Source organism: Aulonocara stuartgranti (genome assembly GCF_965226115.1).
Source record: "Aulonocara stuartgranti genome assembly, chromosome: 9".
Classification (NCBI taxonomy): Eukaryota; Metazoa; Chordata; class Actinopteri; order Cichliformes; family Cichlidae; genus Aulonocara; species Aulonocara stuartgranti.
Genome location: NC_138960.1, coordinates 2,776,010 through 2,795,000, shown reverse-complemented (window position 1 = coordinate 2,795,000; position 18,991 = coordinate 2,776,010). Strand labels below are relative to the sequence as shown.

Here is an 18,991-nt window from a genome sequence, read left to right as displayed (position 1 = left end):
TCTTGTGCTGCCATGATTAGTGCCTCTGTGCTGTCTTTCAGTCCAGCTTTGTCCAGCCACTGGTAGGATTTCTGGATATCAGCCACCTCCTCTATCTGCCGGTGGTACATACCGTGCAGGGGCCTGTCCTTCCATGATGGTTCCTCGTCTCCCTCCTCTTTCTTGGGTTTCTGCTGCCTGAGGTATTCACTGAGCACTCGGTCAGTTGGGGCCATCTTCCCAATGTATTCTTGGATGTTCCTTGTCTCATCCTGGACTGTGGTGCTGACACTCACCAGTCCCCGGCCCCCTTCCTTCCGCTTAGCGTACAGCCTCAGGGTGCTGGACTTGGGGTGAAACCCTCCATGCATGGTAAGGAGCTTTCTTGTCTTTATGTCAGTGGCTTCTATCTCCTCCTTTGGCCAGCCTATTACCCCAGCAGGGTACCTGATCACGGGCAGGGCGTACGTGTTGATGGCCCGGATCTTGTTCTTACCATTCAGCTGACTCCTCAGGACTTGCCTGACCCTCTGCAGGTACTTGGTGGTTGCAGCTTTTCTAGCGGCCTCTTCATGGTTCCCATTTGCCTGCGGGATCCCCAGGTACTTGTAACTGTCCTCTATGTCTGCAATGTTGCCTTCTGGTAGTTCAATCCCCTCAGTTCTGACTACCTTCCCTCTCTTTGTTACCATCCGACTACACTTCCCCAGTCCGAACGACATTCCAATGTCATTGCTGTATAGCCTGGTAGTGTGGATCAGTGAATCGATGTCTCGTTCACTCTTGGCATACAGCTTGATGTCATCCATGTACAGGAGGTGGCTGACAACTGCTCCGTTCCGTAGTCTGTATCCGTAGCCAGTCTTGTTAATGATCTCACTGAGGGGGTTCAGGCCTATGCAGAACAGCAGTGGGGACAGAGCATCTCCTTGGTAGATCCCGCACTTGATGGTGACTTGTGCTATGGGCTTGGAGTTGGCCTCTAGTGTTGTACGCCACATCCCCATTGAGTTCCTGATGAAGGCTCTTAGGGTCCCATTGATCTTGTACAATTCTAGGCATTCCAGTATCCAGCTGTGGGGCATTGAGTCATAGGCCTTCTTGCTCTCTGGTCTTCCTAAGAAGAATATTTCAACTTTACAACTCGGCAGCTCGCGTGCTGACGAAGACCAGAGGGCGGGCCCACATTACACCGGTTTTAGAATCGCTGCATTGGCTCCCCGTGTGTTTCAGGATCGATTTTAAAGTTCTTTTATTGGTTTTTAAATGTCTTAATGGTCTTGGGCCTTCTTATCTCTCAGATCTGCTTTTACCATATGAACCCTCGCGGACCCTGAGGTCCTCTGGTACTGGCCTTTTGATTGTCCCTAAAGTCAGGACACATACTCACGGAGAGGCAGCTTTTCAGTGGTATGGTCCTCGTCTGTGGAACAGCCTGCCGGAGGAGCTCAGGGCCGCAGAGAACGTACATGTTTTTAAGAACAGGCTCAAGACCCACCTTTTTAATTTAGCTTTTACTTAGCGTTTATTTATTTTATGCTTATTTATTCTATCCTGTTATTTTATTATTAATTTAGGCTTTACCTAATATTTATTGATTTTATTCTTATTCATTTTTTAATCTTCTTACTCTATTTATATGTATATTTATATTGTATCCCGTTCTTATTTATTTTATCATTTTACCCTGTATATAGCCTATTGTGGCATATCTCCAGTGTTTCCTCGGAGGGGGCTCTCTGCACCGGGGCTGTGATCGACCGTGGCTGCTGGGTCTCTGGGGGTCCTCTCAGCCTGGCTGGGGGGCTCCTTTGCCTCCCTCCTGCTGTGTGCCCAGTCTGGAGGCTGCGGTCTGTGACCGGCTCCCGGTGCAGACGGCTCCCTGTTATAGTGTTTCCTCACTTGGCTCATGTGAACCCAGCCCAATTTTTACTTTTTAAGTGTGTGTGTGTGTGTGTGTGTGTGTGTGTGTGTGTGTGTGTGTGTGTGTGGGGGAGATATGTGTGTATTCACATCATTTATGTTAATGAGAGTGTGGGGAGTGAGTTGGAGGGTGGGGTGGGCTGCTTTTAACTATGTAAAGCACTTTGTGCTACATTTTTTGTATGAAAAGTGCTTTATAAATAAAGATTGATTGATTGTAATCAATCCAGGCAGTGCACAGGTTGGTCAGTCTGGTCTTGCAGTCTCGGCTGACTGTTCTGTCTACCAGTAGCTGGTGTTTTGCGCCTCTGGTATTCTTGCCAATTCCTTTCTGTGTCCCACTCATGTATTGACCCATGTGCCTGTTCACCTTAGCCGATATGATGCCTGACAGGAGCTTCCATGTAGTACTGAGGCAGGTTATTGGTCGGTAGTTGGAGGGGACCAGTCCCTTCTTGGGGTCCTTGGGGATCAGGACCGTCCGACCTTCGGTTAGCCATTCCGAGTGTCTCTCGTTAACTAGCAGCTGGTTCATTTGTGCTGCCAGACGCTCGTGGAGTGCAGTCAGCTTCTTCGGCCAGTAGGCGTGAACCATGTCGGGCCCTGGTGCTGTCCAACTCTTCATACTGGGGACCCTTTCTTGGATATCTGCCACTGTGATGGTTACTGGACCCTGTTCAGGGAGGTCGCTGTGGTCTGCCCTCAGATCCAATAGCCACTGAGCATTGCCGTTATGGGTTGCGTCCTTCTCCCATATGCTCTTCCAGTATTGCTCCGTCTCTAGCCTTTGGGGTGCTGTTCTCTTATTGTTATTGTTCCCTTGCCACTGAGAGTACACCTTTGCTGGTTCTGTGGAGAACAGCTGGTTTATTCTCCTGCCCTCTATCTCTCTGGTGTACCTCCTCAAGCGGCTGGCCAAGGCTGTGAGTCTTTGCTTGGCAGTTTCCAAGGCCTCAGGTATGGACAGCTTGCTGTATTTCTTATGCACCTTCTTTGTTGCACCTTTCTGCAACTCCGTTAGTTGGCTAAACTCGCTCCGTGCTACTTTGATCTTACCCTCTAGCCTCCTTCTCCATGGAGGGTACTACCCCTTGTGGCTGTTCAACTTGTAGCCAAGCATCTCACTGATCACTATATATATATATATATATATATATATATATATATATATATATATATATATATATATATATATATATATATCCTGTGCTAATCTCTCTGAGCAGGCGTACAGGCACTTTGGAGGCCAAATGTCTCTCACCTTTGCCCTAGAAACAAGTCTATTATTTATCTGTGTCTGTAAGTGTGTTTGCATTGACCCTCAAAAGACTGAATGCCAACTCTCATGAGCACATTTGCAATGTGTGTATGAAAATAAGTATAACTACTTATTTAATAAAAGGTCACAAAATACCACTAATAAAAGGCCGGTTAGAATAATGTATTTCCCACAACTCACTGCCTCTGTTTGTATCTCTGTCACTGCAGGACCAACGTGGATCGAGAAGTCAGCGCTCTCAGGAGCCCGACAAATTCGTTGAAGAAAGAAGTGGAAGAAAAAAATACTGTGACGAGTTTGGGAAAGACATTACTGTGAAAGCTTCCCTAAAAATGCATCAGGTCATTCACACCAGAGAGAGACCGTTCAGCTGTGACGAGTGTGGAAAGTCTTTTTCCTGGAAGAAAGCCCTAAAAAGACACCATCTCATCCACAGTGGACTTAAAGCGTACAGCTGTGATGAGTGTGGAAAGTCTTTTACCCACTCTGGAAACTTAAAAGCACACCAACTGATCCACACTGGAGAGAGACCATTCAGCTGTGATGAGTGTGGAAAGTCTTTTACCCACTCTGGAAACTTAAAAGCACACCAACTGATCCACACTGGAGAGAGACCGTTCAGCTGTGATGAGTGTGGAAAGTCTTTTACCCACTCTGGAAGCTTAAAAACACACCAACTGATCCACACTGGAGAGAGACCATTCAGCTGTGATGAGTGTGGAAAGTCTTTTACCCACTCTGGAAGCTTAAAAGCACACCAACTGATCCACACTGGAGAGAGACCGTTCAGCTGTGATGAGTGTGGAAAGTCTTTTACCCACTCTGGAAACTTAAAAGCACACCAACTGATCCACACTGGAGAGAGACCATTCAGCTGTGACGAGTGTGGAAAGTCTTTTAGCAAGTCTGGAAGCTTAAAAACACACCAACTGATCCACAGTGGAGAGAAACCATTCAGCTGTGACGAGTGTGGAAAGTCTTTTACCCACCCTGGAAACTTAAAAACACACCAACTCATCCACAGTGGACTTAAAGCGTACAGCTGTGATCAGTGTGGCAGAGCTTTTACTCACAGTAGCAGCTTACGGAGTCATCTAGTTACCCACTCTGGAATTAAGGCATACAGCTGTGACATTTGTGGAAAAACTTTCAGCCGGATAGGGAGGCGAAATACACACCTACGCATTCACACCAGACATGATGTGTACAGTTGTGATCAGTGTGGCAAACACTTTGCTACAAACACAGAGTTACGATGTCACATGTTTACCCACTCTGAGGAGAGCCCTTATAAATGTGACCTGTGTGAGAAGACTTTTAAATCTCCACATTCTCTGAGACGACACCAACAGATCCACACCAGAAAGACTCTACAAGTGCAGTTACTGTGAGGTATGTATTTTTATGTTTATCTTGTCAGCCCGACTGTTTGAAACAACTCTGCTCATCAAATTGTGTTAGCATGTTAGCAATTCTACTGCATGGAAAGGCAGCTCTGAATGATTATTCAGACTCTGATCACAGGTTTTTAGGGATAGTGTTTGAGAATTGTATTACTGTTATTGTAGCATTAAACTAGTATTAATTTAATGTTTTTACTCTTATCGTTTTTATAGCACATTAAATTGAGCTGAGTGTGATAATGTAATCAGTAAAATGTAATTGGACTTTGGCAGAGATGCTCTTTATTTCAGGCGACGTTCAGGATAAAAATGTTGACGGACTGACTTACACTGTCTTTGTGTCTTTGTTTAGAAGCAGAGCAACACAGATGGATCAAGTTCTCAACCCTGTCATCGCTATGGGAAAGACTTTTGTTGTGACCTTTGTGGAAAAACATGAAGTCATTGAAGGACTCTGAAAATACATCAACGTAGACACACTGGAGACGAAATGAACTACTGTAAAGAATGCAGGAGAGGCTTCACCACTTCAAAGCACTTCAAACAATATGAACTCACTCACAGTGGCGTTAAAAAGCATGTCTGCGATCAGTGTAGGTCATCCTTCATCAGTGCACGTCAGCTTGAAAAGCATAAACGAGTCCACACATGAGAGAAACCATACAAGTGCAGACACTGTGACAAAACCTTTTCGCAATCATGTGATCATACTAAGCATGAACGCAGACACATGAAAGAGAACTTCATCTGTGAAAGAGTTTGAGTAATCTCAGTTCATACTCCACTCACAAACGATTCCATGTTACAAATAAACTGTTACGTCTTGATTCCCGCTTTTAAGTTAATCTTGTAAACAGTACATTTGCATAACGACTGAAACCAGCCCAATGAATGAACAATGGGCTGTGAGGTCAGTTTCTTCATCATTAATATGCAAATTCTTATGACCATTGATCAACAACCACTGGTCAATGGCCATGAGTACCATTCACAGAGTAAAAATTTGCATAATGATTATGAAGGAACTGTTTTACTGTTACCAATGTTCAAAAACATTTACTAAATTATCTCCTCTGTGCAAACATCAGCGTGATGCAGGACTGAAATCATTACCATCTCTGGATCACAGTGAATCTGCATACTGGGTCAGTGACCTCCTGACCCAGTATGAACCTTCCAGATCCCTCAGGTCATCTGGATCCGGTCTTTTATCAGTTCCCAGAGTCAGAACCAGACACGGAGAAGCTGCATTCAGCTTTTATGCTCCTTATATCTGGAACAAACTCCCAGAAAGCCTCAGATCAGCTGAAACACTCAGTTTATTTAAATCCAGGTTGAAGACTCACCTGTTCTCAGCTGCATTTGAATAAAGCACCAAATCCACACTTTTAAGCTTAAATTTCAAAACTTACACTAACTACTGATCTTATCTATTTCTGATTTTATCTGTTTTGATTTTATATACTGTTTTGTTTGTTTTGTTTGTTTGTTAAGTGGGTTTAGAGCTCTGGGTAGCTCCCCAACTGGGTCTAGACTGGGTCTACAGAATATTTTAAATTCAGGGAATTTAAAATAGAAAGTAGCTCGTCCACAGAAGGACTGGTAGCTCCCCTTACGATAAGGGTTCAGATCGCGCGAACAGGTGTGAAATGTGTGTGTTTACTTAGTTTGTTTGTTTGCTTGTTTTAATCAATTTTAAATCATGCTTTTTATTTGTTTTTGTTTCTAATGTCTCTGTAAAGCACTTTGAATCACCTTGTTGTTGAATTGTGCTATACAAATAAATTTGCCTTGCCTTGCCTTGCCTTGCAGAGACAGAAAGATCCTCTTCTGGTTTCAGGGTCAGACTTAAATCTTTGAGATCAGGCTCCACAGAGTTCAGGTGGAGTCTTCTGTAAAGATCTGATTAGGCACCTATGAAAATGTGCCTCTCGTTACATTTTAAGCTTTCTAAACTGTTCTACTGTAGTGTTTGTGTTGAGTGGTTAGCTTTGTTCCAGCAGTTTGATTAAGAAATCTGTTTCCTGTTATATTTTTATTGAATGCATTGATCCATGTGTTCTGCAGTTTTTTTTCAGCTTGTTTGTGTAATGAAATCTTGCAACAGTTAAACCAAAATTTTACATGTTAAATAAAGAAATGGTTTACTGACAAAGAGTTTGAGCCGTGATGTCATTTCCTGTATATCAGAGCAACACCTGAAGTGACCAGTGTTTAAAGTCAGAGTCAAATTTTGTGTCAGCTTGACCTTGTGAAAACTGCTTGGCGATGCTTCACTATGTTATCTGCTAACTGTTGGGGCGTAGAAGGACGAAACTCCCAGGGTGACCAGTGCCAGGAGCTTCCTGATGCAGAGAGTTGAGTGTGGGGGATATAAAGGAGAAGCTGAGGCATCCCAAGGTTAAAGCTGGGATAACTGAACTTTAATGTTTGATGTGTGTTTTGGCTCTCCTGCGCGCAGTAATTAATAGCTTGAACACAGCAGAGCTTGATATAAAGACCTTACAATTGAATTGAATTAAATTGGTTATTTAGTAGGTCTAAAGGGTTAAACTGCGTCCTCACTTCTGCTTCATGAATATGAAGGGTTGTAGTGGGAGAAGGTGGTGTGAAATCCTCATAGGTGTGAAGTGAGAAGGGGGCTCCTGTGGGTGAAGTCTTTGATAGCGTTGATGGCTCTGTTGTGGGGGGAGTGGGGAAGGTGGGAGGATGAGTGACCAAAGTGTCTAGTTTGAGGTGTGAAAGCTGCTCGATGTCTCATCAAACCAGCAGTAAAAGTCATTGAGGGTGTTGGCCAACAGCAAGTCGTCAGTGGAGTAGGGCTGTGTGCTTCCTGAAGTGAAAATCTGGCATTTAAAGATGAATGGGGAAAACTCGCTCACAGCTGACTAATGAACATTTGCATGCATGCTTAAGAACTGCATTGAGCACGTTTCACCCAAGGTTTAAAATTCTGCCTGCAAATGTCAGAGATGTACTCGTCTGTGTCCATATTTTCTCCAGCATATGGGGGGTTCCCATCATAATGAGTCTTTTGGTAAGAGGTGATAAAGAACCTAATCAAAATTTCCATCCAAATTCCCTCCATCTTTGTGAGCTAGTGCATTTCAGTTCATCCTGTGTTATGCACACACCTCCCTCCTTCTCCCATCTTATTTGTAAAGAACGTATACAAACAGGAAATGTGTTTTTTGTTGACGTCACCACTATATGCCTTTTTGAGCATTGCTATCAAATCTACATTAGTGTCCGACACCACTCTAATTGTCCTCTTTATATAGTGTCTTATTAACAAATATCGTCATAAATCCTGTCTTTCCAGATTGTATTTTTGTTTCAATGTATCAACACTAATAAAATTTCCATCTTTAATCAAGCTATCAAATATAGGCAATCCTTTAGCAGACCAACTTTTAAGACATGAGTCCAGTTTTTTGGGGGTAATGTCAGAGACATAAGCATACCATTTAAATAATACCAAGTCTTGTTCTAGTTTAAATCCAAATATATATATTGTTAATTAAATGTTAAATAAAAAATATAAAAAGTTGCATTTCCTGCAAAAATGCAGTGTGGTGGAATCTGATGAAAACGGCAGGAAAATCTCCCTTTTAACAGGAAAGCAGAACTCTCAAATAACCAGGAAGTGGTGGCCATCTGGCACAACCGGTTGGGGTGAGGGAAGGAAGACAGGAGAAAAGACAGACAGAGATTAATAACAAGTATGATTCAATGCAGAGAGGTCTATTAACAGTGTTGGGAAGGTTACTTTTAAAATGTATTCCACTACAGATTACAGAACTTTGTTGTCTGGGTCAAGTTTGCTATCCAGAGACAGAGAGAGGCATTGAAAGGCTGCTCCAACGGAACTTATTGTTTCAGAGGAAAACACGAACACAGCGTACAGTCGAGTCTTAATAACGTACTTACAACTGGGCTTTTGGCTGCAGTGATTATTATTGTATTTACATGCTTCCAGCTCCTGTTTCTGCTCTATGACAACTCGTACTTTTCTCCTTTTTCTCCCTCCTCGCTCACAGACACATCACGGGTATGGCAGTCCATTCTCCCTGCAGCACGGACTACACTGCCCATGAGGCTACATTCTTTAGCACTATGCTTGTAACACTCTCTTATTGCCTTCAAATAATTTTTAAAAATATTTCTTCACTTCATTATGAGACGCGAGATTGAGACACGGGCATTAGGGCCTCTTAATGCGTGGAATTACCAAAAATAGAGGGTATAGCCAAACATATTGTGGCGAGCTCAGACGGGGAGGAGACAGATGTGTCGTTTGGTCTTGTTTGTGAGAAGCTTTTGTCACAGTGTCTAAACCTGTATGGTTTCTCTCCTGTGTGGACATGTTTGTGTCTTTTGAGCTGACTTGCAGTGGTGAAGGATGACCCACACTGATCACAGACATGCTTTTTAACCCCACTGTGAATGAGTTCATGCTGTTTTAAGTCCTTTGGTCTGGGGAAGCCTTTCTCACATTCTTTGCAGTAGTTCATTTTGTCTGCAGTGTGTCTACGTTGATGTATTTTTAGGGTCTTTTGATGACTGAAAGTTTTTCCACAAAGGTCACAATGAAAGTCTTTCCCACCACCATTTTAATCCTGAACATCGCCTGAAATAAAGAGCATCTTTGCCAACGTCCAGTTATCTTTTATTGCTTACATTATAACACTTAGCTCAGTTTAATGTGCTACAAAAACTATAATAGTAACAAAAGTATTATAATAATTAGAGAGATACTGACCTAAATTACTAGATCGGATATTGGAGAGAAATAAAAAATGTAATCCGATCCATTAAATATCACAAAAGCACCTCACAAAACTTGCGACACGGCGAAACCGAGCTCAAAACCTTAGCACGTCGGAGCACTACGTGTCAATCATGGAGCTGATCAATGATCAGCTGATCAGCTTTTCTGATGGCTGGTAACTGTGCAGGGGCGGATCTAGCAAAGTTTAGCCAGGGGGGCCGATAGGGCATGAACAGGGAAAAGGCGGTACAAAGACATACTTTTCTTTCTTATTCTCATGTGTAGCTTTTATTAAATACATATCTGGATCTTACAACCAAAGTTTTTATCTGATGTACAATGTATAGAAGTCCATTACTGTATATAGTAACTATTAAGTCTAATATACCCTAGTAAGCTATAGTACTTTTTCCTTTGGAAAGATACCATCTATGTAGTCTACAATTCTGTTGAAGAAAGATGTTGAATCTATGTAATTATTGTAGAAAAAGTACTGATTTCTGTGCATTTTTTTTTTTTTTTTTACATGTGCATTAAATTAAAGACAATTACGTCAGTTAAGCATTATGAGGTTGAGGGTGGGGAGGATGGTTCCCCTTTTTTTTCCTGGGAATTTGCAACCCTATTAGTTAGGTTGCTTAATATATCCACTAAAAACTGAATAAAAAAACAGAATACGGAGGATGGTGCAGGTTTAAGTTTAATAGATTGATCAGTATTGCTGAACTATGAAATATTTTGGGTGTAGTGTATTTTTTGCATAAAGGTATAACAGAATAGTTAGTTTTGCTTGTTTTTTTTAAAACTTTGAGTAGCAACTTGTACAAAATGCAGCAAGATATAAAAAAATGTTTATTCATTATAAAATACGCTATATTGGATTTATATCGGTATCAGCAGATTTCCAAATTTATCATCATTTATGATATGGTTATCGGTATCGGACATAAAAAGTGGTATTGTGCCATCTCTAATAATAATACTAAATTAATGATACGACAAGAGTAATATAATTCTCAAATACTATCACTAAAAAAACTGTGATTCAAATCTAAATAATCACTCAGAGCTGCTTTTCCATCCAGTAAAATTACTAACATACTAACACAATGTAATGAGCAGAGTTCGAATGAGATGAACAGGCTTCTGTCGGGGGGAGCCAAATAATCTCTCTCAGTTCTGCTGAAAATTCATGCAGGCAGACTTTAGACTTCAGTTTGACGGCTCACCATGCAGCAAATCACATACTAAGACAACCTAGCTTCATATGATTAATTGAAAGGAGAAAGGGAGGAGATGCTCTAAACACAGCGAGTGAAGTGGTACAAACCAGGTACACAGATCAATAGAGAGAGAAAAAGAGTTTCGAGAACAATTGAAGAATGAGAGAAAAGGAGCAGCATCTGGCTGCATTTCAGTGGAGACTGTTTGTAAAATGAGAAGCTGGCTAAAATGAAAGCCATTTTTATTTTCAGCCATTTTCCATCATGAAGGTGTCGTGGAATTTTTCATAAAGTCTGCAAGACTTCCCCTTTCACATCCAAGGCCAGAGCTATTGCTACACTCATATGGAAAACGACTCCATTTACATTTGGGTCTGCGGTCCCCCCTGCACTTTGCTTTAGCTATGGAGCCACTAGCCGTTGCAATTAGTAACTGTGAAACCCATCATAACTTTATATGCAGATCATGTGGTACTAACATTGTCAGATGCCAGCCGCTCATTGCCTGCCCTGCTTCACCCCATCGACAAACACCCCATCGACAAATTTGGGCATCACTAACCCCTCATATGGAAGCGAATAAGAGATGTGAGATGAACAAAATACAAGAAAAACTCATCCAAATGACTTCATTCTCAGTTAACGGCATGTGAAGAACAAACACATACAGTGGTTCCTTTCCTTCTTACTAGGATGGATGCAGAATTATATTATACAGCTGACACCACCTCAGCATTAAATACTGTTATTTTGTATTTTTTCACAGCCCAGTTAAAGGCTTTGGCTGAATTTACACTTCACACATTTTAATATCAAACTTAGTGTTTGTGTACATCTTGGTCATTATAACCTGACACTGATCAGTGCTGCTCTGATGATCACACTCACATCCATGTAATCGTTTAACTCGGTGATCTGGATTTACTGCACAATGCTGAATGTGTCCTTACAGTACAGGGAATAACTCTCTCTGTGTTCCTGTAGAGAAACTCTGGGTTTGTGTGCTGACGAGCATCACTCACAGTACGATACAAAGACTCACTCATACCTTTCCACACATGTGACAAATTCAAAAAGCTGCTGAAACTTTTAGAACATCATAAACTACACATTGTTGTACTCTTTTAGGATGGAAAAGCTTTCAGATTTATTTAGTCTTAAAAGGTAAACGTTGTTTTGCATTTAGGAGAATGTTTAAATAAGTCATACACACAGGAATTACAAAGTCTGAGGCACACCATTAACCTCAAATTTCACTAAACCTAACACTGAAACAATCTTCTGTATGTTGATGTGTGATTGTTATTGCAGTGTCAACTCCTCACGCTGAGTCCTCTCATTGTTCCTCAGTAACACAGTTTTCATCAAACAGAGCAGAAATGAACAGACATGAGCGTCTCTTTTCTCGGCTCTGTGTGCACAGCGAGGGACTTCTCTCTGCTGAATTTGTGACAAAGTGTTAGTGTGTTTAGTTTTTCAGTTGGGTTTTATTTCAATCATAACAACAGTCTCCTTCAAGTACTTTACATGGTAAGGTAGACCCTACTACAGGGATCCCCAATCCCCTGACTCTGGTCCAAATCTGGACCCCAAGAGGGTTTTGTCTGGGCAGCCAAACATTTTTTCGTTTAGTATGTAGTTGGAGATTTTATTCCTTCCTGTAGTCTTGTTTTCTAATTCAAACGTGCTTTTACCATTAACGACCACCCCCCCCCCTTTTTTTTTTTAAAACCCGTGTGTATATTTATAGCATCCTCCTTATGCATTTCATGCATGTGTTATTTTCAGACATATGGGGGTTATGTCACCCCCCTCCTCCTCATCAGTAATGATCTAGTCTGGTATTTACTTGGGCGTGAGCCAATTAACCAATACCTATCTATTATATGTCAGCTGACCTATCTATGAAGTTTTGACTGGTTAATTTGAAGTTTTTTCTGTTTCCTGTCTTTTATTTAAGCAATTTTTACAATGTTTTACTATGACCCTGATGAAGGCCACAAGCCGAAACGCGTTGGTCAATTATTAAAGTTGTTCATCTTCCCTCAAGTGTTGCTGGAGTTCCTGCTTTGTGAATTCTTTCATCCTCTCCATGCACCTTGGAAACAGGTGAAGTTGTCCCAGAAAATTTTTGCGGAGATTTTATTCCTGCCATCTGTGGGCAACTCTTGAACAGGCGTGATGCAGCCTGTAAAATAAATAAATAAAAACATTTAAAAAAGTGATAAGCAGATTGAAATATACATGAATGCAGGTGATGATCAGTGCATGGGACAGATGCAGTGAACACAGCGTAGGGTCATGTGTTAGTGGTGGGAACAGTCATACGGTTATTGTTCATGTGTCCAACAGCAGAGGGGAAGAAACTGTTCTTATGGCGAGAGGTTCTGGTCCGAATGGACCGGAGCCTCCTGCCTGAGGGGAGCAGGTCAAACAGACTGTGTCCAGGGTGAGAAGGGTCAGTTGTGATCCGAGCTGCACGCCCCAGTGTCCTGGAGGTGTACAGGTCCTGCAGAGATGGGAGTCTGCAGCCAATCACCTTCTCAGCAGAGCGCACAAAACACTGCAGTCTCTGTTTGTAAGAGGTGGCGACTCCAGCGTACCACACGGTGATGGAGGAGGTGAGGATGGACTCGATTCAATTCAATTCAATTCAATTCAATTTTATTTATATAGCGCCAAATCACAACAAAAGTCGCCTCAAGGCGCTTCATAGATACAGAGAAAAACCCAACAATCATATGACCCCCTATGAGCAAGCACTTTGGCGACAGTGGGAAGGAAAAACTCCCTTTTAACAGGAAGAAACCTCCGGCAGAACCAGGCTCAGGGAGGGGCGGCCATCTGCTGCGACCGGTTGGGGTGAGAGAAGGAAGACAGGATAAAGACATGCTGTGGAAGAGAGACAGAGGTTAATAACAGATATGATTCAATGCAGAGAGGTCTATTAATACATAGTGAGTGAGAAAGGTGACTGGAAAGGAAAAACTCAATGCATCATGGGAATCCCCCGGCAGCCTACATCTATTGCAGCATAACAAAGGGAGGATTCAGGGTCACCTGGTCCAGCCCTAACTATATGCTTTAGAAAAAAGGAAAGTTTTAAGCCTAATCTTAAAAGTAGAGATAGTGTCTGTCTCCCGAATCCAAACTGGAAGCTGGTTCCACAGAAGAGGGGCCTGAAAACTGAAGGCTCTCCCTCCCATTCTACTTTTAAATACTCTAGGAACAACAAGTAGGCCTGCAGAGCGAGAGCGGAGCGCTCTAATAGGGTGATATGGTACTACAAGGTCATTAAGATAAGATGGGGCCTGATTATTTAAGACCTTGTATGTGAGGAGCAGGATTTTGAATTCAATTCTGGATTTAACAGGAAGCCAATGAAGGGAAGCCAAAACAGGAGAAATATGCTCTCTCTTTCTAGTCCCTGTCAGGACTCTTGCTGCAGCATTTTGGATTAGCTGAAGGCTTTTCAGTGAGTTTTTTGGACATCCTGATAATAATGAATTACAGTAGTCCAGCCTGGAAGTAATAAATGCATGAACTAGTTTTTCAGCGTCACTCTGAGACAGGATATTTCTAATTTTAGAGATGTTGCGCAAATGGAAGAAAGCAGTCTTACATATTTGTTTAATATGTGCGTTGAAGGACATGTCCTGGTCAAAAATGACTCCAAGGTTCCTCACCGCGTTACTGGAGGCCAAGGTAATGCCATCCAGAGTAAGAATCTGATTAGATACCATATTTCTAAGATTTTCAGGGCCGAGTACAATAACCTCAGTTTTATCTGAATTAAGAAGCAGAAAGTTAGCGGCCATCCAGGTCTTTATGTCTTTAAGACATTCCTGCAGTTTAACTAATTGGTGTGTGTTATCTGGCTTCATGGACAGATAGAGCTGGGTGTCATCTGCATAGCAGTGAAAATGTATGCTATGTCTTCTAATGATACTGCCTAAGGGAAGCATGTATAATGTAAACAGAATTGGTCCTAGCACTGAACCCTGTGGAACTCCATAATTAACCTCAGTGTGTGAAGAGGACTCTCCATTTACATGCACGAATTGGAGTCTATTAGATAGATATGATACAAACCACTGCAGCGCAGTACTTGTAATACCTACAGCATGTTCTAATCGCTCTAATAGGATATTATGATCAACAGTATCGAACGCTGCACTGAGGTCTAGCAGGACAAGCACAGAGATGAGTCCACTGTCAGAGGCCATAAGAAGATCATTTGTAACCTTCACTAAAGCTGTTTCTGTGCTGTGCTGAGCTCTGAAACCTGACTGAAACTCTTCAAATAAACCATTCCTCTGCAGATGATCTGTTAGCTGTTTGACAACTACTCTTTCAAGGATTTTTGATATGAAAGGAAGGTTGGAGATTGGCCTATAATTAGCTAAGACTGCTGGGTCTAGAGATGGCTTTTTGAGTAAAGGTTTAACTACAGCCAGCTTGAAGGCCTGTGGTACATAGCCGATTATTAGAGATAGGTTGATCATATTTAAGATCGAAGAATTAATTAATGGCAGGACTTCTTTGAGCAGTTTTGTAGGAATGGGGTCTAAAAGACACGTTGATGGTTTGGAGGAAGTAATTATTGAAGTTAACTCAGAAAGATCAATTGGAGAAAAAGAGTCTAACTTAATATCAATGGTACTAAGAGTAGCTGTAGATAATATTACATCTGTGGGATGATTATTGGTAATTTTTTCTCTAATGATAAAAATTTTATTTGTGAAGAAGTTCATGAAGTCATTACTAGTTAACGTTAAAGGGATGGTTGGCTCAAAAGAGCTCTGACTTTTTGTCAGCCTGGCTACAGTGCTGAAGAGAAACCTAGGGTTGTTCTTATTTTCTTCAATCAGTGATGAATAGTAAGATGTTCTGGCTTTGCGGAGGGCTTTCTTATAAAGCAGCAAACTATTTCTCCAGGCTAAATGATGATCCTCTAGATTTGTGACACGCCATTTCCTCTCCAGATTACGAGTCATCTGCTTTAGGGTACGTGTTTCAGAATTATACCACGGAGTCAGGTACTTCTGATTTGAGGCCTTAGTTTTCACAGGAGCTACAGTATCCAGAGTCGTACGTAGTGAGGAGGTGAAATTATTAACAAGATAATCGACCTCTGTTGGGGTAGCGTTCAGATAGCTGCTTTGCTCTGTGTTGGTACAGGGCATTGGAGATGATAACAGTGGGTGGATTATATTCTTAAACTTAGTTACAGTGCTTTCAGAAAGACATCTACTTTGATAAAGTCTACTCTTCACCGCTGTGTAATCAATTATTGTAAAAGTAAATGTTATCAGGAAATGATCAGACAGGAGAGGGTTTTCAGGAAACACTGTTAAATGTTCAGGTTCGATGCCATATGTTAAAACAAGATCTAGAGTGTGATTAAAGTGGTGGGTGGGTTCTTTTACATTTTGAGAGAAACCAATTGAGTCTAATAACAGATTAAATGCCATGTTGAGGCTGTCATTTTTAGCATCTACATGGATGTTAAAATCACCCACAATAATTATTTTATCTGAGCTCAGAACTAAATTAGATATAAAGTCTGAGAAATCAGACAGAAACTCTGTGTAAGGCCCAGGTGGACGATAGATGATAACAAGTAAGACTGGTTTCTGAGTTTCACAGCTGGGGTGGACAATGTTAAGCATCAGGCTTTCAAATGAATTAAAAGTCTGTCTTGGTCTTTCATTAATTAATAGGCTGGTGTGAAAAATTGCTGCCACACCGCCCCCTCGGCCTGTGCTTCGAGATTTCTGGTAGTTAGAATGGCTCGGGGGTGTTGATTCATTTAAACTAACATAATCATCCTGCTGCAACCAGGTTTCTGTAAGGCAGAGTAAATCAATTTGTTGATCAATTATTAAGTCATGTACTAACAGAGACTTGGAGGAGAGAGACCTAATATTTAATAATCCACATTTCACTGTTTTACTCTTTGGTTCAGATGTGGATACTGTATTGTTCTTTCTTTGTGATTGTTTATGTTTAAGTTGTTTGTTGCTGGTTTTTAGTTTGTTTTTTGTCTTTTTGGAAGCTGACACAGTCTCTATGGAGATGGGTTTTTGGGGGGGTAGCAGGAGGAGAGAAGCTGCAGAGAAGCGTGTAAGACTGCAACTCTGCTTCCTGGTCCCAACTCTGGATAGTCATATTTTGGGGGGTTTAATAAATTTGTCCATATTTCTAGAAATGAGAGCTGCTCCATCCAAAGTGGGATGGATGCCGTCTCTCCTAACAAGACCAGGTTTCCTCCAGAAGGTTTGCCAATTATCTATGAAGCCCACATCGTTTCTGGGACACCACTCAGACAGCCAGCAATTTAAGGAGAACATGCGGCTAAACATGTCACTCCTGGTCTGATTGGGGAGGGGACCAGAGAAAACTACATGATTGCAGTGTAGAATTGCATCATCGTCCGTGTTGGCAGGTTGAATTTCTTCAGCTGCCTCAGGAAGTACATCCTCTGCTGGGCTTTCTTAATGACGGAGGTGATGGTGGGCTCCCACTTCAGATCCTGGGTGATGGTGGTACCCAGGAAGTGGAATGAGTCCACAGTGGTGATGAGGGTGTCAGTCAGGATGATGTGGGGGCTGTGTGCTTCCTGAAGTCCACAATAATTTCCACTGTCATTGTTTAGCACCAGGTTGTTGCGGCTGCACCAGGACACCAGACGTTCAACCTCCATCCTGTAGGCAGACTCATCCCTGTCCGAGATGAGCCGATAACAGTGGTGTCATCTGCAAACTTCACTAGCTTGACAGACTAGTGGTTGGAGGTGCAGCATTTGGTGTACAGCAGGGGTGGGCAACTCCAGGCCTCGAGGGCTGGTGTCCTGCAGATTGGAGATTTGTCCTTGATCCAACACAGCTGATTCAAATGGCTAAATTACTTCCTCAATGTATTTTGTAGTTCTCCAGAGGCCTGGTAATAAACTAATCATTTGATTCAGGTGTGTTGACCCAGGGTGAGATGTAAAACCTGCAGGACACCGGTGCTCGAGGCCTGGAGTTGCCCACCCTGGAGTACAGGGAGAAGAGCAAAGGACAATTAGTGGATGACTATGGTAGAGGACTCATTTTCACAGGAAGTAAAGTTTATTTATTAAGTGCTTTTCATAGACAGGTAGTCACAAAGCGCTGTACACAAAGATTAAATTAAACAGTCCGATAAATAGCAAATTATATACACAATATAGAGGTTATGTCATGGTCCTGGGCCATGTTGGCCCAGTATTCTTGTTTCCTTGTATTTTCGCTCCTTATTTAGGCCATGTTTTCTGAGGTGTCCTGTTGTGGTGTTCCCTAAGTGTTTTCCCTTTGTGACTCTTACCCCCTTTGTGCCCCTCTGTGTATTTATGAGCTCTCGTCTCTCTTTGTGTTTATTCCATGTTTCCCCCAGCCTGTTATGTCTGTGTTCTCCCCGTGCTCTCTCTCCTCCTGTCTGAACCTCTGTGTACTTCCTGTTTTACTTTGACAGTCTCTCGTCAGTATGCGTCATGTTGTGTTCACTCCTGCCCTGTCTCGTTATGTTTATCAGTGTCACCTGTGTTCCCCACCTGTGTGTAATCTCCCTGTGTTCTCTGAGTGTATTTAAGTTGTGTCTTCTGTCATGGTAATTGCTGGTTCGTCTGTGTTGTTTCCCCTCGGTCTCCCTGCGTCTCCCCGTATGTATTTCTCCGGACCTCCCTGCATCCTCATTCTGGTTTGTCTTATTAGTTTACCCAGTTTAGGTTTCCGGTTTCATGTTTTGTCGCCACCGCTGTTTGTACTTACACCCCTGTCAATAAACACTCACCTGCACCACAGCTGCCGCCTTTTGGGTCCTTTTCTACATCACCACACGGCTTGCCCCGCAAACCGTGACAGGTTAAATGTAAATTAAAAATGTAAAAAGCATTGGTCAACAGAAAGCTTGTTTAAACAGTAAAGTTTTTAACTGCTTTTCAAAGGATTCCACAGAGTCAACCAAACGTAGTTGTGGAGGTAGACTGTTCCACAGCGTTGGTGCCACAGACTGAAAGGCTCCGCCCCCTTTCATCTTCAGTCGTGTTCGGGGAGCAACCAACAAACTCTGAGCCTGTGAGCGGAGACAACGAGCAGCAGTGTATTTTGTGAGAAGCTTGGATAAATAATCTGGTGCCTGGCCATGTACTGCTCTGTACGTTAAAACAATAATTTTAAAGGGAATTCTAAAATCTATTGGGAGCCAATGTAAAGAACATAAAATAGGAGTGATGTGAGCTCGCTTGCAAGAGCGAGTTAGTAGTCTGGCTGCTGCATTTTGTACAGAGATGATTTATCCAAGCTGGTAAACAGGGAATTACAATAGTCTAAACGCAATGACACAAATGCATGGACAATTTTTTCCAGTTCAGCTAAGGAGACCATATGTC

The 18,991-nt window shown here is 42.1% G+C and overlaps 2 protein-coding genes across 2 annotated transcripts in view; one reads left to right on the top strand and one right to left on the bottom strand.

Moving 5' to 3' along the window:
- LOC309713879 (uncharacterized protein) overlaps nucleotides 1-6,605 on the top strand; it is a 90,577-nt gene extending 83,972 nt beyond the window's left edge. The window contains exons 2-3 of the mRNA XM_082545803.1: nucleotides 3,391-4,573; nucleotides 4,937-6,605. Of these exons, the coding sequence (XP_082401929.1) occupies nucleotides 3,391-4,572 (1,182 nt within the window). The 3' untranslated portion in view covers nucleotide 4,573; nucleotides 4,937-6,605. The remainder of the gene's footprint in view (nucleotides 1-3,390; nucleotides 4,574-4,936) is intronic.
- The window catches only part of LOC309713871 (uncharacterized protein), a 74,619-nt gene that overhangs the window by 48,221 nt on the left and 7,407 nt on the right, over nucleotides 1-18,991 (bottom strand). The gene's annotated exons all lie outside the window — the stretch shown is intronic.